Genomic DNA, 23,206 nt, shown 5'->3' with positions numbered 1-23,206 from the left:
GAAGAGGAGTGGGACATCCCACAGGTCACAATCAACAGCTCTATGCAAAGGAGATGTGTGGCGCTGTATGAGGCAAATGGTGGATACACCAGATACTGACTGGGTTTCTGATCCACGCCCCTACCTTTTTTTAAAGGTCTCTGTAACCAACAGATGCCTATCTGTATTTCCAGTTATGTGAAATCCATAGATTAGCGTTTAAATTGACTGATTTCCTCATATGAACTAAAATCTTTGAAATTGTTGCATGTTGCATTTATAGTATTGTTCAGTATTTTTCTTACCTCATATACACATCCAACAATGCTAAACATTTCCAAAACATTCCTTTATTATAAATAAAGTATTTGTATAAAAATGTGCATGCTTAAACCATGTCATTAACAGATTTTACAACTCAAGGCTACGATTTAGTTAGCCGATACAGACAGACTCATCTTGTAATGCAGGTCAGACGACATGAGACAAGAATTTGAAATCTTCACAACCACAAAATACGTACAATTAGAATAACAACTAACAAGGTTGATCCCAACAATGTATTTTTAAATGATCTTTTAAATTAGGTTTCGTTTTCCTCTTCTGTTCACCATCCTCTTTTGTTAAGTCTCTTGGATGGTTTGTTTACTGACCATATATATTTTTTGGTCTGCTTCTAACAGGCCCATTAGCTCTGTCTGTGAACATGAAAGAGCAGACATATTTATTTTGGCTGCCACCCTCTCAGACATCATTTTGACTCTGATCAATATCAATGTCTCATGCTTGTTTGAAGGCCCTGGCATGTGTGAATCTGACACATCCAAGTCTGCATGTGGAATTCCTCAGTAATCCTCTATTCAGAGCTTCTCTCTTCAAATGGCATGGTTGGTGTAGCTGACATACGTTGTTTTGGATGATGGCACTGGAAAGACAAAGAATGGAGATGTTAGTTTCCTAAAGTGTTGTGATTCCCTCTGTACTTATTGTATCGCTTGCATTCCTTCCCTCAATGCATTACCACATAACCGAACAGTCTTGATGGGAATGTTGAGGCTACCATGGCTTTCTACCGGCGACCTAAACTAATAAAGTTGGCTATGTGAGATTATTAATCACTCACAATGAAGTTGAATTTTCCAGATGTATTCATGTATTAATTGGAGAAATTGTCCATAAATAGGAAAAAAGCAACACATTTTAGAGATCAAACTGTGCAGTCAGCACAAACGTGACAAGTAAATAACCGGATGCTTGCTTGCCTGTATGAAACTTCTGCAGACGGGCTCAGAAGGGCCTTTGAAGTCTAAATCCGAGTGATGAACAGTTTTGCCTAATCAGTTCTCAGGTGTCTTTTTAACTATCATAGATGAGATAATACAAAAGATTTTCTACAAGCTGATTTCAACAACGATATCCCAGATACTGCTATAGCTGAGGAACTGCGCTTTACTTTACTGTATGTAGAAATTCCAAAGCCTGTTGCCAAGCCTGTGTTTGAAACTAACATAGGCTACACAAAAATACAGTTATTGGTAAAAAAAAAATGGGGGTGGTTGTATAATAGTGGTTCCCAAACTGTGGGGTGACACCAACAAGAGGGGTGTGAACTGTTTGTGTCATGAAAAGTGCTTGTTTCCATAGAAAGAGACAGGAGAGGCGCGGGATGTTCACCAATAATGGAAGGCAGGCCTGAGTTCGGGAACTCCTGGTATAATATGTTAAGAAGGGGATCAGATCACATGTTTATACTCACTGCTGGTGTCCATGCCCTCGCAGAGTTCGGTCTTCACCTCTCCGTTGGGTCGCTCGGAGGTTAGCTGGGACAGCTTGCTGGTCATGGTGGCGACAGTGACAATGGCCTTGAAGCTGCGCTTGCGCTTGGGGACGTTCTGCTCTGGGTGGAAGATGATGATGTAGACCTTGGGCATGTAGAGCAGTCCCAGGGAGACGGAGGCGCTCAGGCTGAGGGAGACGGTTAGCGTGGCTGTCTGGATGTACATCTAGAGAGAGAGAGAGAGAGAGAGAGATATGAGTCAGGTGCTTCAAAGAGAGTCCTTGGAGGGGAACCTTTGTGGTCCCTGACACAGGGATCTTGTATCAATCCAATCATATTGCATCACATTTTAGATTTGATTTGGCATGGCACAAAGTGCATGCACTTTACCCCTACATACATGTACAAATTACCTCAACTAACCTGTACCCCCGCACATTGACTCAGTACCGGTACCCCCTGTATAAAGCCTCATTATGAATACTGTTCATTGACTACAGCTCAGTGTTCAACACCATAGTTCCCACAAAGCTAATCACTAAGCTAAGGACCCTGGGACTAAACACCTCCCTCTGAAAATGGATCCTGGACTTCCTGACGGACTGCCCCCAGGTGGTAAGGGTAGGCAACAACACATCTTCCACGCTGATCCACAACACGGGGGCCCTTCAGGGGTGCGTGCTTAGTCCCCTCCTGTACTCCCTGTTCACCAACGACTGCATGGGCAAGCACAACTCCAATACCATCATTAAGTTTGCAGATGACACAACAGTGGTAGGCCTGATCACCGACAACGATGAGACAGCCTATAGGGAGGACGGCAGAGACCTGGCAGTGTGGTGCCAGAACAACAACCTCTCCCTCAACGTGAGAAAAACAAAGGAGATGATTGTGGACTACAGGAAAAGGAGGGCCGAACACGTCCCCATTCACATCGACGGGGCTGTAGTGGAGCGGGTCAAGAGTTTCAAGCTCCTTGGTGTCCACATCACCAACAAACGATCATGGTCCAAACACACCAAGAAAGCTGTGAAGAAGGCACGACAACACATTTTCCTCCTTAGGAGACTGAAATGATTCAGAGCGCCAAGTCTAGGTCCAAAAGGCTCCTTAACATCTTCTACCCCCAAGCTATAAGACTGCTGAACAATTTATCAAATGGCCACCCAGACTATTTGTATTGACCCCCTCCCTTTGTCTTTATACTGCTGTTACTCACTGTTTTAATATCTATGCATAGTCACTTTACCCCACCCTACATGTACAAATTACCTCGACTGACTTGCACCCCCACACGTTGACTCGTACCGGTACCCCCTGTATATAGCCTCATTATTGTGATTTTACTATGTTACTTTTTTACCATAGTTTATTTAGAAAGTATTTTCTTAATTCTATTTTCTTAAAACTGCATTATTAGTTAAGGGCTTGTAAGTAAGCATTTCACGATAAGATCCCACACCCGTTGTATTCGGCGCATGTGATGAAATTTGATGTGATCTTATTTGTATTTTGGCAGGTGCTCTTTCCTCAGAAGACTTATTGTCAGTTTAATAGTGAGGTCTACTGGGATCAAACTCAAACCAACCGTATACAACCAAGTTGCTGTTCACTTGTTATGCACAGTGTGTTCACATGGAACGTTCAACTCACGGTACACTATTACACTATTCAGGTTTCTTATAACCACTTAAAACAAACTCATCTAACCACCGACAACCCAGGTGAAGTACCCCGACCTCATGCACACACATCCAGTCTTCTCCCACCTGTTAAGCGGAACCAGGCATTACAAACTCATGTTTCCTTGACTTCTTTCCAATGTCACAGTACCACAGTGCCTGTCAAGAACCGCTGACGTGAACATGCCTGCACCAAACAATCCTGCTTAGAGACCACCTGAGTAGTCATAGCAACAGGCTTTAGAAACGTCAACACAACTAATGGCCCCCTCATTGAGCGGTAAACCGACAGGGAGAATTCTCAGAGGGCGTTTGCTCAGTCATATCTGTACAGTTAGAGTGTGGTAGAGAATGAAAAGGAACTGGCAGATGGCACAGCTCCCTTGAGTCTTAACATCTCCACATAGGAAGTCATTCCATCACACATCAAGCTATTATTAGGAAATGTCTGGTAGACATCTAAGCATAAAGCCATTTAGAGGGCCTTTAGACAAACATCTAGGAATTTTTTATAGTGACAAAAAAGTTTATATTACTCAATGTTGGCCGTAGATTTCAAGGTTAACCATACTGGAGCACAAACTTGAAGCCATTTCTTGACCACTTATAAAGGTGATAATATTACCTGTAGCCAGCTGCCAGTACTCATTTGGGTGCCGGTACTGTTTCAATTTAAGGTGCAACACTTTTGATACAATACTTTTGAGCTAATAGTCTATAAAGAGGAGCAGGAACTCAAGCAGTAGAAACGTTGAGGTGCCGGTACTCAGCTCCGGTGAGTGCCTGCCCAAGTTAAGCACCATCTGTGGCTCAAACCCCTTATCATTCCTTAGGGCTAGCTTAACTGAATCTTTTGGCTACAGAGTGTTTTCCAGTGAGTCACCAGTCGGGGCTGGTGGCAAGTCCTAGTTTGAACCAGTTCAACAGCCTCTTTAGATCTATAATAAGACTAATGGGGTGGGCTTCAAAAGGCAAGAGCTGAGGAACGATCACCCTCGCTTTTAGGTCAGCTAGGAATCTGGGGCATGAAGCTCAGTGACATTTACCACCAGAGACTGGCGATGTGGCCATGGCAGAGAGAGAGCCTGGCAATGTGGCAATGGCATAGAGAGAGCGTTGCGATGTGGCCATGGCAGAGAGAGAAGAGAATGACTACTACACACATCACAAGCACATCATGGTCATAAGCACACTGTTTGGAATGGTAGTGGGGGGAAATGGGGAGGAGTCTAACTGAAGGTTAGATATGGGTATACTGAACATAGGTATGAGGATGAGATTTATTTTTTGTCATAATGTCATTAAACATTAATCAGTCTTCTGCTATATAAAACAACAACATTATGATGTTGTATCACAGTCTATCATACACTAAAAAAAAGAATGGGCTAAAAACTACCCAATTTGGGTTATTTGGTAACCCAGTGCTGGTTAAATAGTGGACAGAACACACACTGGGTTATTTTTCAGATGGCATGGCTTATTACGGGTGTGGCTTTCATATAGTTATTTTGGCCATTCATGGAAGCAATTGTAATTCCTGTTCATCATGTTAAGTTTGTACACAGCAATTGTACACTTTACTATAATATTTTTGCAGTATTTTTTGGTGTGTAGTCTATAGTCTGTCTTTTTTAAATCCAGTTTTTCAAACCATTACTACATTAAACCATCTTTACTTCACTCCATGAATTACCATATGATTTTCTTTTTTGTGACCAACGTTTTTGTATTTGTTTGTTTGTATGTGTGTGTTGGCCTTTATCGATTGGCTATTTGTGTGTGTTGGCCTTTATAGATTGGTTATTTGTGTGTGTTGGCCTTTATAGATTGGTTATTTGTGTGTGTTGGGGTTTATAGATTGGTTAGTTGTGTGTGTTGGCCTTTATAGATTGGTTAGTTGTGTGTGTTGGCCTTTATAGATTGGTTATTTGTGTGTGTTGGCCTTTATAGATTGGTTATTTGTGTGTGTTGGGGTTTATAGATTGGTTAGTTGTGTGTGTTGGCCTTTATAGATTGGTTAGTTGTGTGTGTTGGGGTTTATAGATTGGTTAGTTGTGTGTGTTGGCCTTTATAGATTGGTTAGTTGTGTGTGTTGGCCTTTATATATTGGTTATTTGTGTGTGTTGGGGTTTATAGATTGGTTAGTTGTGTGTGTTGGCCTTTATAGATTGGTTATTTATGTGTGTTGGCCTTTATAGATTGGTTATTTGTGTGTGTTGGCCTTTATAGATTGGCTATTTGTGTGTGTTGGGGTTTATAGATTGGTTATTTGTGTGTGTTGGGGTTTATAGATTGGTTAGTTGTGTGTGTTGGGGTTTATAGATTGGTTAGTTGTGTGTGTTGGCCTTTATAGATTGGTTATTTATGTGTGTTGGCCTTTCATAGATTGGTTATTTGTGTGTGTTGGGGTTTATAGATTGGTTAGTTGTGTGTGTTGGCCTTTATAGATTGGTTATTTGTGTGTGTTGGGGTTTATAGATTGGTTATTTGTGTGTGTTGGGGTTTATAGATTGGTTAGTTGTGTGTGTTGGCCTTTATAGATTGGTTATTTATGTGTGTTGGCCTTTCATAGATTGGTTATTTGTGTGTGTTGGGGTTTATAGATTGGTTAGTTGTGTGTGTTGGCCTTTATAGATTGGTTATTTGTGTGTGTTGGGGTTTATAGATTGGTTATTTGTGTGTGTTGGCCTTTATAGATTGGTTAGTTGTGTGTGTTGGGGTTTATAGATTGGTTATTTGTGTGTGTTGGGGTTTATAGATTGGTTAGTTGTGTGTGTTGGCCTTTATAGATTGGTTAGTTGTGTGTGTTGGGGTTTATAGATTGGTTATTTGTGTGTGTTGGCCTTTATAGATTGGTTAGTTGTGTGTGTTGGGGTTTATAGATTGGTTATTTGTGTGTGTTGGGGTTTATAGATTGGTTAGTTGTGTGTGTTGGCCTTTATAGATTGGTTAGTTGTGTGTGTTGGGCTTTATAGATTGGTTATTTGTGTGTGTTGGGGTTTATAGATTGGTTAGTTGTGTGTGTTGGCCTTTATAGATTGGTTAGTTGTGTGTGTTGGCCTTTATAGATTGGTTAGTTGTGTGTGTTGGCCTTTATAGATTGGTTATTTGTGTGTGTTGGGGTTTATAGATTGGTTATTTGTGTGTGTTGGCCTTTATAGATTGGTTAGTTGTGTGTGTTGGGGTTTATAGATTGGTTATTTGTGTGTGTTGGGGTTTATAGATTGGTTAGTTGTGTGTGTTGGCCTTTATAGATTGGTTAGTTGTGTGTGTTGGGCTTTATAGATTGGTTATTTGTGTGTGTTGGGGTTTATAGATTGGTTAGTTGTGTGTGTTGGCCTTTATAGATTGGTTAGTTGTGTGTGTTGGGCTTTATAGATTGGTTATTTATGTGTGTTGGCCTTTATAGATTGGTTAGTTGTGTGTGTTGGCCTTTATAGATTGGTTAGTTGTGTGTGTTGGGGTTTATAGATTGGTTATTTGTGTGTGTTGGCCTTTATAGATTGGTTATTTATGTGTGTTGGCCTTTATAGATTGGTTAGTTGTGTGTGTTGGCCTTTATAGATTGGTTAGTTGTGTGTGTTGGGGTTTATAGATTGGTTATTTGTGTGTGTTGGGCTTTATAGATTGGTTAGTTGTGTGTGTTGGCCTTTATAGATTGGTTAGTTGTGTGTGTTGGCCTTTATAGATTGGTTATTTATGTGTGTTGGCCTTTATAGATTGGTTAGTTGTGTGTGTTGGGGTTTATAGATTGGTTATTTGTGTGTGTTGGGGTTTATAGATTGGTTAGTTGTGTGTGTTGGCCTTTATAGATTGGTTAGTTGTGTGTGTTGGCCTTTATAGATTGGTTATTTGTGTGTGTTGGCCTTTATATATTGGTTATTTATGTGTGTTGGCCTTTATAGATTGGTTATTTGTGTGTGTTGGCCTTTATAGATTGGTTATTTATGTGTGTTGGCCTTTATCGATTGGCTATTTGTGTGTGTTGGGGTTTATAGATTGGTTATTTATGTGTGTTGGGGTTTATAGATTGGTTATTTGTGTGTGTTGGGGTTTATAGATTGGTTATTTGTGTGTGTTGGGGTTTATAGATTGGTTATTTGTGTGTGTTGGGGTTTAGCTGAAATTATTCTTTACAGAGTCAAGTACAGTATTTGTCCAAACCTAAATTGTTCCTTGACTAGCGCCATTCATTCTCACTGTAGATAGTTTGAATGTTGTAACCTTTATTATCCTTTGGCGAATTGGGAGAGAGTGAGGTGATTGCCATCTAAGAGCAGCATATTTTTGTGCGGCGGTGTTGCCTGCCAGTAGTAATCGTCTTGGATTGAGATTCAAGGAGCCATCGTTAAGTAACATACCTGATGCAACACATTGAATATTTACATTCATGCACTTCAAAATTAACTTTGTAACTTTTTCCCAGAAGCATTTAACTGCAGGGCACTCCCACATCATATGAAGGAATGTGCCTACCTGATTTAGGGGACACAGTGAACAGTTGGGACCAATTTCATCGTAAAACTTTTCTTTGGTGTTAAATAAAGTCTGTAAACATATTCTGCTCCAGTTAAAGGGTTGTTCAGACCTGTGGAACATACTTTTTTAATTGATAACTCAGAATAAGCTTTTCAAAAGTTGATATATTATAGAGATCAGGCCTTTCGGGAGCCCAGATAATTTAATGTGTATGTGTCTTGGAATCTTGGAATGTTCTCAAACCATTACTGTCCATGATATCGGCAACTGTATGGATTCCACATTTGTGCCATTGGGAGGGATGCAAAAGGCTGCCCTCCAGATCTCAAGGCATTGCTAGCGCCTGGAAATATGTTTCAAAGTTTGGTTCGGATAGTCCTTCAAATCAAATCAAATTTGTCACATGCGCCGAATACAACAAGTGTAGACCTTACCGTGAAATGCTTACTTACAAGCCCTTAACCAACAGTGCAGTTCAAGAAGAGTTAAGAAAATATTTACCAAATAAACTAAATTAAATAAAAAGTAACACAATAACATAACAATAACGAGGCTATATACAGGGGGTACCGGTACCAAGTCAGTGTGCGGGGGTACAGGTTAGAGTTCATTTCTACGTGTAGGTAGAGGTGAAGTGACTATGCATAGATAATAAACAGTGAATAGCAGCAGTGTACAAAACAAATGGAGGGGGGGGGGGGGGTGTCAATGTAAATATTCTGGTGGCCATTTGATTAACTGTTCAGCAGTCTTATGGCTTGGGGATAGAAGCTGTTAAGGAGCCTTTTGGTCTAAGACTTGGCACTCCGGTATCGCTTGCCGTGCGGTAGCAGAGAAACTGGAGTCTCTGACAATTTTAAGGGCTTTCCTCTGACACTGCTTATTATATACTGTAGGTCCTGGATGGCAGGAAGCTTGGCTCTAGTGATGTACTGGGCTGTACGCACTACCCTCTGTAGCGCCTTACAGTCAGATGCCGAGCAGTTGCCATACCAGGCGGTGATGCAACCGGTCAGGATGCTCTCAATGGTGCAGCTGTAGAACCTTTTGAGGATCTGGGAACCCATGCCAAATCTTCAAATCAAACTCTATTTGTCACATGTGCCGAATACAAGCCCTTATTAACCAACAGTGCAGTTCAAGAAGAGTTAAGAAAATATTTACCAAATAAACTAAAGTAAAAAATTATAAAAAGTAACATAACAACATAACAATAACGAGGCTATACACAGGAGGTACCGGTACTGAGTCAGTGTGCGGGGGTACAGGTTAGATGTAATTTGTACATGTAGGAAGGGGTGAAGTGACTATGCATAGATTATAAACAGTGAGTAGCAGCAGTCTACAAAACAAAACAAATGGAGGCGGGGGGGGGGGTCAATGTAATAGTCAAGTTGATTAATTGTTCAGCAACTGGGATATTAGTGCATCTACTGAGGTCAGATTTAATTGATTTGAGTGTTCTGTTAACATTTCTGGCAATGGTATAATTTAAGGAAGGAAATATATCTATTCGCAAATATTTAAAATGGGAAACTATTAGGATGGAGCCCTCCATCGTGGTCTTGAGAGGCATTAGGTAGGACATATTTGGCTCCAGTCAAAATGTTTTTAATCATTATGAATTCATTCAATTCCGTTTCAAATTGTATGTTTTTTTTGTAAGGAAATATTAAAGCGCCATCTTGTGGCTCTTTAAGGAGATAATGATATAGAGTATGTAGCTGGCAGGAATAAGCATGATGATCAGATAGGTTCATATGTTGAATTTCCATTTTCTTGATTCAATTAAATAGAGGAGTAGATAAGAGTACGAAATCGATTTTGGAGAATGTTTTGTGCCGGTTTGAATAGAAAGTGTACTCTTTTGCTTTAGGGCTATGAGCTCACCAAGCATCAATGAGGTTGTAAATAGAGAGTACATGTTGGAGAACCTTGGTTTCCTGTAGATTGTAGTTGGTCTTATTAGATTTGTCCCCAGAATGGCATTCATGTCTGTCCCAATAACCAGTTGGAATTCAGTTAATTCTAACAATATGCTGTTCAGAGCATCTACAAACTTAAGATCATATGAATTTGGAGCAGGCACATTAATAAAGGCCATTTTCTTTGCATTATGGATACATTTAAGGAAAGTGATTCTGCCTTCTTGGTCTTCGCCTTTACCAAGGACTGTGATTTTGAGTTTCTTATGTATCATTATGATTACACCCTTAGTTTCGTTTGGGGCTGATGAAAAAAGCAGATAGTCTGTTGATATAGTTCTCTGTTTTATGTGCTTCCTTTTGGAGCAGGTGTGTTTTCTTAGAGCATATCTGACCTTTTCTATAGAAAGCTTGACCGACTTTCAGTATTCTGCCAAGCAGGTCTGTGATGTGATATGATATGTGTAAGCGATCACAAATATATCGGCTGTTTTGCTCTTTTCACTCCTATCAACTTATTTTTCTAGCTTTTTCTAAAGTCTCTGAAAGTGGCGATTAGCTTCGGTCCACTGCATATCCCGTTCTCATACGCCTTGAATTTGTCGAAAGAAAGGCGATATGAAACAACTTGGCTATTGCCTCCATCCATAGCTATCATTAAAGCTCCAGTTTTATATTCCCCGAAAAGAGTGGTTGCCTTTGGTCACATGACAGAGAACATATTTCACTGAGAATAGCTCTTTCTCACAGGTTCCAAGACAAAATACAAGGCATACTAATACCAAACATGACAGCTTTTGATTAACTAATCATATTTTGGCATTGCTATACTTTATAGGGCTTTGAAGAGTTTCCCAGCATAATGTAAATTCATACCAAAGACTCGATGTCTCTCTGCCTGGCGCTCAAATGGATTGGGGTTAAGCCCTTGTGACAGACTAGCGTCCTGTCCAGGTGGTGTACTTGTACCTCAAGCTGCCTCACACTACAGATTCAATAACAGAGGACTATCCTATACTGAATCATACAGTGCATACAGTGCATACAGTGCATGGAAGTCTAGTAGGCTACTGCATGAAACTATGAAAGCCGAAGATGAGTAGGCTAATGGATTTATGGGGAGTGGATAACCTAATTAGTCCATGTCTGCCATGAACCTAAACAGGCTTTTAGATTTGTCATCTCTGCACACTGGTGACATTTATAACAACTTACTTATGATAGCAACCCAAGTCATGACGTTATGTAAATTTGGATGAGGAAACAAAGTAACTGAGAATAACCGTCTGAAGGATCATGCTTATGAAATGGTTAATGGACATATATTAGGCTTAGTCATACACACGATAAATGCAATGCACCCCTTACAACATGTGAATATTGACATTGAAGCGACAGCATAAGCCCAAAAGATCAATGTTTTCTGTAGCCTCTTCACTCCGGGAGACCTGTACATTGGATTGGTCTCCCGTCGCTGAAGGCGACACCCCGTATCCCGTAAAAACATATTTACTAGTCCTCTAGCTGACCTATTTCACAGAAACTTTTCCCGTCACCGAGGGCAAATCTATAATCCAGAATGCTTTACCTGTCATTTCAGGCTATTTTAATCTGAGGGATAAACAACCATAAAAACATTAGTGGGTGCAACCATGACAACTAGTAGAATGTGGGCAATCTCAGCCTTGGAATGTGCACTCGCCCAACACAAGGGTATTACCTTTGTGATGAGAGTTGAAGTGACAAGCACCTGTTTCTAAAATGACAAGAGCTGTGGCATTTATCCAGCTTGATCTGATCAATGGGAAAGACTGTTAATCAGTGGAGTGTGCTATATATGGTCGTGTGCTATATAAGCATTATTTTATATTTCTTTCCAGGGACACCAATCATACCGGTGTTCTCTATGGACATTTAACCATGTGTGTCAGTAAATCACAATAGGGATTGGATTTATCTGTTGTGACTGCTGGAGAACAATAGGGTGTCACTTTTTATTGAACCTTTATTTAACTAGGCAAGTCAGTGAAGAACAAATTCTTATTTACAATGACTGCCTACCCCGGCCAAACCCAGGCGACATTGGGCCAATTGTGTGCCGCCCTATGGGTCTCCCATTCACAGCCAGATGTGATTCAGTCTGGATTTCAACCAGGGTCTGTAGTGACACCTCTTATATTGAGATGTAGTGCCTTAGACCACTGCCCCACTCGGGAACCCTAGACAGTGCAACTCTTGGGACAGTGCAACTTAAGCGGCATTGATTTTCTGAAATATGAATAGGCTATTATGCTTTGTTTTCCCTTTTTCCATTTCCACAAATATAGAGATTGATATGTGGTGTTTAGTAGTCCTCTAAAAAAGTGATTTCTGTAGAGGTGATTTTTCAATGGCCAGTGAGGCTCGTTCATTCTCTAAAGATTAATAGGGTGGTATTCAACACTGTTTAAGACCTGGAGAGCTTTTCTGTCTTAAGGCAAAATCATCAACAATCAATCTATTAATAGGTGGTGAGTTTTATACATCATGTTCAGTGCTACAGTGAGGACGTGCAAGATGCTAGTAATTAAACAAAGTTTCAGGAGGGGTGATATTTCATTCATAAGGAAACTTGGAATTGAATTGGGAATTATTCTTGACACAGCAGAATTCCAGTCATTCACTGATTTTGTCACATCTGCTCCTGCTACGCCCTCTGGTGTTCATCCGGTGTCTTCTTGACCTGCAGTTACTCCCCATGTACACTCTCTCTCTCTCCCTCTCCCTCTCTTTGTGATTGTGTGGTTGGAGACAGGTGTGCTGGAGTTAGAGCACATCCCTACCAGCTGCAACTTGTTCCATAATCAAGACCTCTACAAATACCACTTACACCCTGCCGGATTGTAATCTCTGCTCAGTCAGTTCATGATTCTAGACATTTATTACTGCTCAAGATCCTGTTACCCTGCTGTGGCTGTTTCCTTGCCTGACACCGTTTATCGTCTCATTGCAGTTATTGCTCTGTCTCTGGCATCTGTCTCCTGTTCCACATCTCACCACCCAACTACCTTGCTCTGGATTTTACTCACCGCTACTACCTTGGATTCCCCTCAGGACCTATTTACCCTGTTCTACTCAGCCAACTCCAACCTCAGTCTCCACATCTGGTTTTTCTGCAACTCATCCGAGCACCCTCGGATCTGCACTCCATATCGCTCTGTGCAACAATACATATTTTGTTTCATTCATCACTGTTTCCTCATCTGAGTCTGCTCTTGGGTTCCCCTGTGTTGTTCCGCTTAACAGATTTTATGATCCTATAGGTTTATGCACTGTGTCATTCATTCTATTAGCATATGTTTACACTAGGTACTGTAGAAGTGGGATTGGTATATCTATCCCTAAAGAAGGGGTGACAGAAAAGTCAATACCTTTAGCCACGGCTGTGTTTCTTTCTTCAGGGCTAAGCAGACACAACATATTACATATCAAATAATACAACAAATAATCATAAAAGATCAGCCTTTGTAACCAACCCAGCCTCTGTAAATAACCCAGCCTCTGTAAATAACCCAGCCGCTGTAAACAACCCAGCCTCTGTAAACAACCCAGCCGCTGTAAATAACCCAGCCTATGTAAACAACCCAGCCTCTGTAAACAACCCAGCTGCTGTAAACAACCCAGCCGCTGTAAATAACCCAGCCGCTATAAATAACCCAGCCTCTGTAAACAACCCAGCCTCTGTAAACAACCCAGCCGCTGTAAACAACCCAGCCTCTAGCCGCTGTAAACAACCCAGCCACTGTAAGCAACCCAGCCGCTGTAAACAACCAAGCCTCTGTAAACAACCCAGCCTCTGTAAACAACCCAGCTGCTGTAAACAACCCAGCCGCTGTAAACAACCCAGCCGCTGTAAACAACCCAGCCTCTGTAAATAACCCAGCCTCTAGCCGCTGTAAACAACCCAGCCTCCTTAAACAACCCATCCGCTGTAAATAACCCAGCCTCTAGCCGCTGTAAACAACCCAGCCTCTGTAAACAACCCAGCCGCTGTAAACAACCCAGCTGCTGTAAATAACCCAGCCGCTGTAAATAACCCAGCCTCCGTAAACAACCCAGCTGCTGTAAATAACCCAGCCGCTGTAAATAATCCAGCCTCCTTAAACAACCCAGCCGCTGTAAACAACCCAGCAGATGTAAACAACCCAGTCTCTGTAAACAACCCAGTCTCTGTAAACAACCCAGCCTCTGTAAATAACCCAGTCTCTGTAAACAACCCAGTCTCTGTAAACAACCCAGCCCCTGTAAACAACCCAGCCCCTGTAAACACACCAGCCGCTGTAAATAACACAGCCTCCGTAAACAACCCAGGCTCTGTAAACAACCCAGCCTCTGTAAATAACCCAGCCTCTGTGAACAACCCAGCCTCTGTAAACAACCCAGCCGCTGTAAACAACCCAGCCGCTGTAAGTAACCCAGCCTCTGTAAACAACCCAGCCGCTGTAAACAACCCAGCCTCTGTAAATAACCCAGCCTCTGTAAACAACCCAAATTCTGTAAACAACCCAGCCTCTGTAAGTAACCCAGTCTCTGTAAATAACTCAGCCTCTGTAAACAACCCAGCCTCTGTAAACAACCCAGCCTCTGTAAACAACCCAGCCTCTGTAAACAACCCAGCCGCTGTAAACAACCCAGGCTCTGTAAATAACAGGGTAGACACAATTCCCTGTAGCTTGTCTATTTTGTTTACTTATATATTACTAGCTCAATTTCAAAGAATACATGAATATGTTACTTGTGTTATAAGGTTCTTTGATAGAATACATGAAGATGTTACTTGTGTTATAAGGTTATTTGATAGACTACACATGTTACTTGTGGAATAAGGTTATTTGATAGACTACATATGTTACTTGTGGAATAAGGTTCTTTGATAGACTACATATGTTACTTGTGGAATAAGGTTATTTGATAGACTACATATGTTACTTGTGGAATAAGGTTATTTGATAGACTACATATGTTACTTGTGGAATAAGGTTATTTGATAGACTACATATGTTACTTGTGGAATAAGGTTCTTTGATAGACTACATATGTTACTTGTGGAATAAGGTTATTTGATAGACTACATATGTTACTTGTGGAATAAGGTTATTTGATAGACTACATATGTTACTTGTGGAATAAGGTTATTTGATAGACTACATATGTTACTTGTGGAATAAGGTTATTTGATAGACTACATATGTTACTTGTGGAATAAGGTTCTTTGATAGACTACATATGTTACTTGTGGAATAAGGTTATTTGATAGACTACATATGTTACTTGTGGAATAAGGTTCTTTGATAGACTACATATGTTACTTGTGGAATAAGGTTATTTGATAGACTACATATGTTACTTGTGGAATAAGGTTATTTGATAGACTACACATGTTACTTGTGGAATAAGGTTATTTGATAGACTACATATGTTACTTGTGGAATAAGGTTCTTTGATAGACTACATATGTTACTTGTGGAATAAGGTTATTTGATAGACTACATATGTTACTTGTGGAATAAGGTTATTTGATAGACTACATATGTTACTTGTGGAATAAGGTTATTTGATAGACTACATATGTTACTTGTGGAATAAGGTTATTTGATAGACTACATATGTTACTTGTGGAATAAGGTTCTTTGCAAATCTGAGTCTGTGATTCACAACACTATTAGTTCAACCATTCTGTATTATACTAGCAGAACGTTTTACAGAGCCCAAATCATGTTTCAACCATTCTGTATTATACTTACAGAACGTTTTACAGAGCCCAAATCATGTTTCAACCATTCTGTATTATACTAGCAGAACGTTTTACAGAGCCCGAATCATGTTTCAACCATTCTGTATTATACTAGCAGAACGTTTTACAGAGCCCAAATCATGTTTCAACCATTCTGTATTATACTAGCAGAACGTTTTACAGAGCCCAAATCATGTTTCAACCATTCTGTATTATACTAGCAGAACGTTTTACAGAGCCCAAATCATGTTTCAACCATTCTGTATTATACTAGCAGAACGTTTTACAGAGCCCAAATCATGTTTCAACCATTCTGTATTATACTAACAGAACGTTTTACAGAGCCCAAATCATGTTTCAACCATTAAAGGTTTAGAAGACGAGCTGTCCTTGAACTAATACTTTATTAGATAGAGTATGCAATCTTTATTATCTTATTAAAGATTAATATGGCTCTCACCTGCATTGCCAGCAACTCCCCTCTTCTTACCACTTTGCCCAGAAAGCCACACTGAGAAACTGATGACCAAGAGTCACCTGCAATTCTACAATTTCAGGCAGTGCTCAAAACCTTGTCACTAACAGTGTCATGTCCAATTACTTGAATTGGTTGTGTGACATGATGGTCAATAGGGTCCATATCTCATCAATATCTCAATACTCTTAAACTCATGTGGGATTTTTGGAAGACAACAGAATGCCACAGGCACCATAGGCACTTTGGTCTACTACTGTACCTCGCTCCCTACAGACTGCAACATGCTCAACTAATAAAGATACAAAATAATGAGGTAGAATCACCATCTAGGAAAACAGTTATGGGTACACTTAAGAGACTTCAAAAATAATAACTTGTTTTTATTATTTATTTGGTCCCCAGTAAGTTGCTCCCATGGGGTAGTCTATAATAAGCTTAACATTGAATAGTAATGATTCTAAACAATTTGTTTTCTTACATGAAATTGGAACAGCATTACATTAATTTATTAGGACTGTGTATGGCCTGGCTAGTTAAGACCTTCTATAATGCAACTATAGTTTGCAATATTTGTGACCTAAGTAAGCCAATATTCAGCTTTGAAAGGCCTGGCTACATCTGCTGCTACTCAAAACCTGGGTGAAATGTTCCAAGTGTTCCACTGTTTTAATGTGGATCCATAAAGAGGTCTACACTGAATGCATTGGAGGCTATATAAAAACAACCAAATATGCTACATTACTGTCATGGTTTCTGTGTTGATCATTAGTAACGCCTTAATTGTTGCAGACCAACCATTGTTTCAAGACATCCAAAAAACTGTAACAATGTGACAGAACTTCACAAGAAACTCACAACAGTTTCCTGAACTCACAAGAAAACTGTGCTAATGAGATCTGGCCCAAAAATAGTGGGGAAGAAAACAAAGTCTTTCTTCACTCAGCTCCTCAATTTAAAAGACTGACGCAGCTTTCAGTAGAAAACTTCAATGGAAAAATCCCTCTTTGAAATCATCCATCTAGCAACCTATATCCAGCAACCTATCTACGATAGCCTTTGAAATCATCCATCTAGCAGCCTATCTATGGTAGCCTTTGAAATCATCCATCTAGCAGCCTATCTACAGTAACCTTTGAAATCATATGAAATTGTCCAGTTTACTGTAGAATTTGAACCAATTGAAAGTATTGCCATGGGATTTGCTAGGTCGTGATGTGTGGCATGACACTGACTGACAATGTGCATTGTAGGCCTAATCCTATAGATGGGTTAGCTGACAACGTCACGAAAACGATGAGCAGGCTTCAATGGGGCAGAAGTCCGTGTTGTTTGATTCTGGATGGCCAGACAGCTGGCAACAATGACAAGCTGCTGCCATGTGGGGAATCATAGGTGGCTCGTTTCAACTAGTTTTATCTTGTTTTTGATACCATGTCTTGATTTGAGGTGTTTTGGCTGATGTCACGTCTATGCTAATATGACCAAAATTCGAAGTAGTTTACCAACAACTGTAACGATGTACTTGAGAGACAACAAGTGCTCATTATGCAAATGAATTTATGTTTTCAATAAACATTGGAGACAAAATATAGTTTACATGTTGTCAACTATCTAAGCCAACCCTGTCTGTTTTGCCCCCTAGTTGCGCATACGTCAGTTTTGTTGCTAAACAACCAACTCATCTATGCAATGACAAAATAGGCAATATGAAGAGTGAGGGAGACGTTCCTCAGCTTATTTACAGATACCATTCTTCCCAAGTGTGACTGATAGCCGACGCACTTCCCCGCAAATCACATGCAGCGTTCTAATTGTAAAAATAGTCCAGAACAACCATATCATTAGCAATTTAATTACACATGTCATTACATGACCAACAGTCAGTGCAGAGAACGAAAGTGAGGGCAGTTAATTAAATTGAGTGGTTAGTCAACTCTAGGGGTCAGAATAATTACTGACCTTAAGTGAGAACACGACACAGACCACAGACTCTTTCCATTTTCTACCAACTCTTATCACCAAAGAGCCTCTGAGATTCACAGCATATTAGCCAATTACACTGTAGACCCCTCAAATTCAAATCTGGACCTTGAAGCCAGTTCCACTGCTTTTCTCATCCTTCCCCTCTAATCTTTGGACTGTTTTAGACCTGGGACACCAAGTGGGTGCAATTCATTATCAGGTAGAACAGAAAACCAGCAGGCTCCGGACATGTAGGTGTATTAAATACGAACACAATCAAAACAGACTCACCCTTTCTGCCGACTGTGCCGTCCCAAAGAAGATGGGTATAAATGCTAACCAAATAATGCAGGTAGTGTACATAGTAAATCCAATAGGCTTGGCCTCGTTGAAGGTCTCTGGCACTCCCCTGGTCTTGATGGCATAAACAGTACATGTGACCATCAACAGGATACTGTATCCAAGCGAGCAGATGAGTGAGAGGTCTGAGATGTCACACTTGAGCACCCCGCGGGCGTTCTCAGGGTCCTGCGTGCGCTGCTCACCATAGTCCACTACCGTGTGTGGTGGGTCGGCGGCGAACCACACAAACACGCCCATTAACTGAACTGAGATCAGGCTGAAGGTGATGACCAGCTGGGAGGCCGGGGAGATGAACCGAGGTGGTGTCACAGCCTTCTTGCCCTGCTCGAAGATGCGGTGGATGCGGTTGGTTTTGGTAAGCAAAGCTGCATAGCTGAAGCACATCCCCAGGCCCAGGAAAATGCGCCTAAAGGAGCAAACGGCAACGTCAGGGGCTGCGATCATGGGGAAGGTGATAGCATAGCACAGGAAGATACCTGTGAGCAAAACATAGCTCATCTCCCGGCCCGAGGCTCGGACAATGGGTGTGTCGTGGTAACGCACAAAGGTGACAATGACGAAGGTGGTAGCCAGAATGCCCAGGACAGAGATAAATACTGGCAACACTGCCCAGGGAGAGTGCCACTCCAGCTTGATGATGGGGATAGGTTGGCACCCGGTGTGGTTCTGGTCAGGGCGTTGCTCATACGGGCACAGCTCACACATGAACTCACTGGCCTGGAAGTGGTAGCCCTCACAGCGCTCGCAGTGCCAGCAACATGGTACTCCCTTCACCACCTTCTTTCTCTCGCCCATCTTGCAGGGCAGGCTGCACACAGAGGCGGGCACAGAGGGGTCTCCACTGGTCCACTGCATGGCATCCATCTGAGGTGGGCAGAATATGACACTGATCTTAAAAATGGGCAAGAACTAAAAGAAGATGACTCAATAACATTGACTTAATTTATCAACATCATCATTGTTGTCATCATCATTATCATCATCCTCATTAAATTAAGTCAAATCTCTCTCTTTCAATATTGGCAAATTAGTTAAATTAATTGTATATGACATTTTTTTTTACAGATATTGGAGAAAATGTGTCCCCATGGAAGTGAATGTTATTTTTAACAACATTCTAAAGAATCGGATCCAATAACATTAGGCAGAGACAAAGCAGTAACATAACATTGAAGGAAAGTGGAGTAACGGCAATCATCCTTACATTTAGGTATAGCTGGTCGGTCCAGTGGCCGATGACCTTGTACTCTGCTGTTGATCTGTTGTTGATCTGGTACTGAAAGATGTCGTAGCGTCCTGGAGCATCGCCATTCTCATTAAATGTGACAGGAGTCCCAGCACTTCCTATAAAACAGGAAGCCCACTGCAGTCAAAATTCAGTTTTTCCTGTGTATGTACAATAGGTGATGAAACTAACACTGATGAAGTGTGAAGAAATGTGATCAGTGTTATTTCCTGATAGATGCTGGTTGAAAATACAATATACACAGGACCTTCTATTCAGCAGTTTTGCATGGGCGGTAGTTTCGGATTCGCTGATGACATCACCAGGCGGTAAATTGGTTAATAGACCAATAACAAAGAGAGTTCCAAATCTCTCTGCCAATAACAGCTAGTTTTAAGTTTTCCCCTCCCCACTCAGACCACTCCCAAACAGTCCTTGCAAAATTCTGCTTGAGAAATATTGTTTTTGCAAAAAAAATGTGTCAATATTAATGGGAAACTATTACAGTAAGGTACTTCATTGTTACCAAGAAATGATTTGATGTTGATATAAAATTGGCTGCATTGGGCCTTTTAACATTACTGAAAAATGTACATACATTTAGAGAAAATATGACTGAAACAATGAACTTGGCTGTTTGTGTTATCACAACATAACATAGCTTGAGTGCTTACAAGATGCTAAATCCTCTGCTTCATTTCTTTACCCATGGTTATGGTATTTAAATAGAAAAAAAAGATGGAGAATATATTGCCATTGTTATTGTCAAGGCTCTCTCGAGATTGTTTTTCAGTGTACCTGTCACAGATACAGCCAAGAAAAATGGTTTAGCCGTCACTATTGACTACAATCTACACTGCCAAAGATCCAAATTCCTTTCTCCCAGATGACCTGCCTACAGTAACACTGCTCATGTACCACCTCGTGTCCTTAAAACTTGCAAAATCCAACACAGTCAGGAAGGAAGTAGAGAGCATTATTAAAAATATACATCTCAAGAGAACCATGTATTATTACATTTTCTGCAGAGAAGTTGAGAGGATTGGGCCTGAAGTATCAGATAAAGAGATCTGACTCTCCAAAACACCACCCACAACCACATTATGCTTCCTGTGTCTGTCAGTGATAAATTAATCCATTGACACACTTTCCCACTGTGCGTACCTATCACCCTCTTGCCTTTGTGCGGTGGCTTGGCAGAGAGCTGCAAATGAAACAGGAAGAATAGGTCTGACTGTTTGGACATACACAGCACATCTATCTGCATCTCACTGCAATACACAGAAGTCTTAATTAGGCACAGGAGGAAATCCTCCAGTCTGAAGATATCCTCCTGTATTTTGGTGCCCTTTCAAGTTGGCACATAATTTAAAATAAATGAATGTTATGATAAAGATCACTAGATGAGATTTGTATATTTTCATTTGTATTTTAATGACTAATGAAGGTTAGAAAATTCATGAGGGATTGGCGGCATACAAACATTTGCAATAACCAAGAATCCACGGTGATACTGTATGTTACTGAAATACTCACAGTACAATTTTATAGACATACAGTGCCTTCAGAAAGTATTCACACCCCTTGACTTCTCCCAAAATTGTTTATGTTACAAGGTAGGATTAAAAATGGATTTAATTGTAATTTTTTGTCGACGATCTACACAAAACACTCAAAGTAATGTCAAAATGGAAGAAAAATTCTAACATTTTGGAAAATAAATTCTGACATATGTAAAACATGTATGAAAAATGAAACACTCATAAGATAAGTATTCAACCCACTGAGTCAATACATGTTAGAATCATTGTTGGCAGAGATGTGTGTCTTTCTCAGTAAGTCTCTATGAGCTTTGCATTCCTGGATTGTACAATATTTGCACATTATTCTTTTAAAAATTCTTCAAGCTCTGTCCAGTTGGTTTTGATCATTACTAGACAGTAATTTTCAAGCCTTGCTATAGATTTTCAAGCAGATTTCATTCAGAATTGTAACTAGGCCACTCAGGAACATTGTAAGCAAAATGTTTTAGGTTTTTGTCTTGCTGAAAGCACAGGAGGTTGGTCGCACCTTATTGGAGTGGATGGGCTCGTGGTCATGGCTCGAGAGGAATAGGTAGAATGGTATCAAAAACATAAATCACATGGTTTGATGCCATTCCAGTCGCTCTGTTCCAGCCATTACTATTAGCTGTCCTCCCCTTAGAAGCCTCTAATAGCTGAAAGGTGAATTTGTCTACCAGTGTCTGTTTAAAAGGGGACTGAACCAGGTTTTCCTCTTAGATTTTGCCTGTGCTTAGCTCTATTCTATTTCTTTTTATCCCAAAAATCTCCCTATGATGAAAAGCATACCCATAACATGATGCAGCCACCACCATGTGTGAAAATATGAAAGGGAGTTACCTAGTCAGTTGTCCAACTGAATATATCTTCTGCATTTATCCCAACCCCTCTGAAATAGAGAGGTGTGGGGGGCTGCCTTAATCGACATCCACATCTTTGGCTCCGAGGGAACAGGGGGTTAACTGCCTTGCTCAGGGGCAGAACGACAGATTTTTACCTTGTCAGCTCAGGGATTCAATACAGCAACCTTCTGGTTACTGGCCCAACACTCTAACCACTAAGCTACCTGTCGCCCCAAGAGTGATACTTAGGGATATGTTTTGCTGGATTTGCCCCAAACATAATGCTTTGTATTGGACATAAAGTTAATTTCTTTGACACATTTATTTTGCAATTTTACTTTAGTGCCTTATTGAAACAGGATGCATGTTTTGAAATATTTGTATTCTGTACTGGCTTCCTTCTTTTCACTCTGTCAATTAGGTTAGTATTGTGGAGTAACTACAATGTTGTTGATCCATCCTCAGTTTATTCTTATCACAGTCATTAAACTCTGTAACTGTTTTAAAGTCACCATTGGTCTCATGGTGAAATCCCTATGCGGTTTCCTTCCTCCCCGGCAACTGAGTTAGGAAGGACGCCTGTATCTATGTAGTGACTGAGTGTATTGATACACAATCCAAAGTTAATTTAATAACTTCACCATGCTCAAAGAGATATTCAATGTCTGCTTTTTTATTTGCCTACCAATAGGTGCCCTTCTTTGCGAGGCATAGCAAAATCTCCCTGGTCTTTGTGGATGCATCTGTGTTTGAAATACACTGCTCGACTGAGGACCTCAAAAATAATTGTATGTGTGGGGTACAGAGATGAGGTAGTCATTCAAAAATTATGTTTACACTATTATTGCACACAGAGTGAGTCCATGCAATTTATTATGTGACTTGCAAGAAAAAACTCCTGAACTTATTTAGGATCACTGTAACAAAAGGGTTGAATACTTATTGACTCAAGACATTTCAGCTTTTCATTTTTTATTAATTTGTAAAAATGTATGTAAACATAATTCCACTTTGACATTATGAGGTATTGTGTGTAGGTTAGTGACACAAAATCTAAATTGAATCCATTTGAAATACAGGCAGTAACATAACAATGGGTGTGAATGCTTTCTGAAGCCACCTATTCATCAACTTAGAGTAGACATTTAGCTGACTG

At 40.4% G+C, this 23,206-nt stretch overlaps 1 protein-coding gene across 1 annotated transcript in view; it reads right to left on the bottom strand.

Moving 5' to 3' along the window:
* Window positions 1–309: 309 nt before the first annotated feature.
* Window positions 310–23,206, bottom strand: part of LOC110521331 (glutamate metabotropic receptor 8b) — a 189,263-nt gene continuing 166,366 nt past the window's right edge. The window contains exons 8-11 of the mRNA XM_021598822.3: window positions 19,626–19,765; window positions 18,350–19,285; window positions 1,736–1,982; window positions 310–904 (exon numbers count right to left, since the gene is read on the bottom strand). Coding sequence (XP_021454497.1) covers window positions 855–904; window positions 1,736–1,982; window positions 18,350–19,285; window positions 19,626–19,765 — 1,373 coding nt within the window. The 3' untranslated portion in view covers window positions 310–854. The remainder of the gene's footprint in view (window positions 905–1,735; window positions 1,983–18,349; window positions 19,286–19,625; window positions 19,766–23,206) is intronic.

This window comes from Oncorhynchus mykiss, chromosome 4, assembly GCF_057628025.1.
Source record: "Oncorhynchus mykiss isolate SJ-2025 chromosome 4, ASM5762802v1, whole genome shotgun sequence".
Taxonomy (NCBI): domain Eukaryota; kingdom Metazoa; phylum Chordata; class Actinopteri; order Salmoniformes; family Salmonidae; genus Oncorhynchus; species Oncorhynchus mykiss.
The sequence above is the reverse complement of the archived record's forward strand: the minus strand, read 5'-3'. Positions and strand labels throughout refer to the sequence as shown.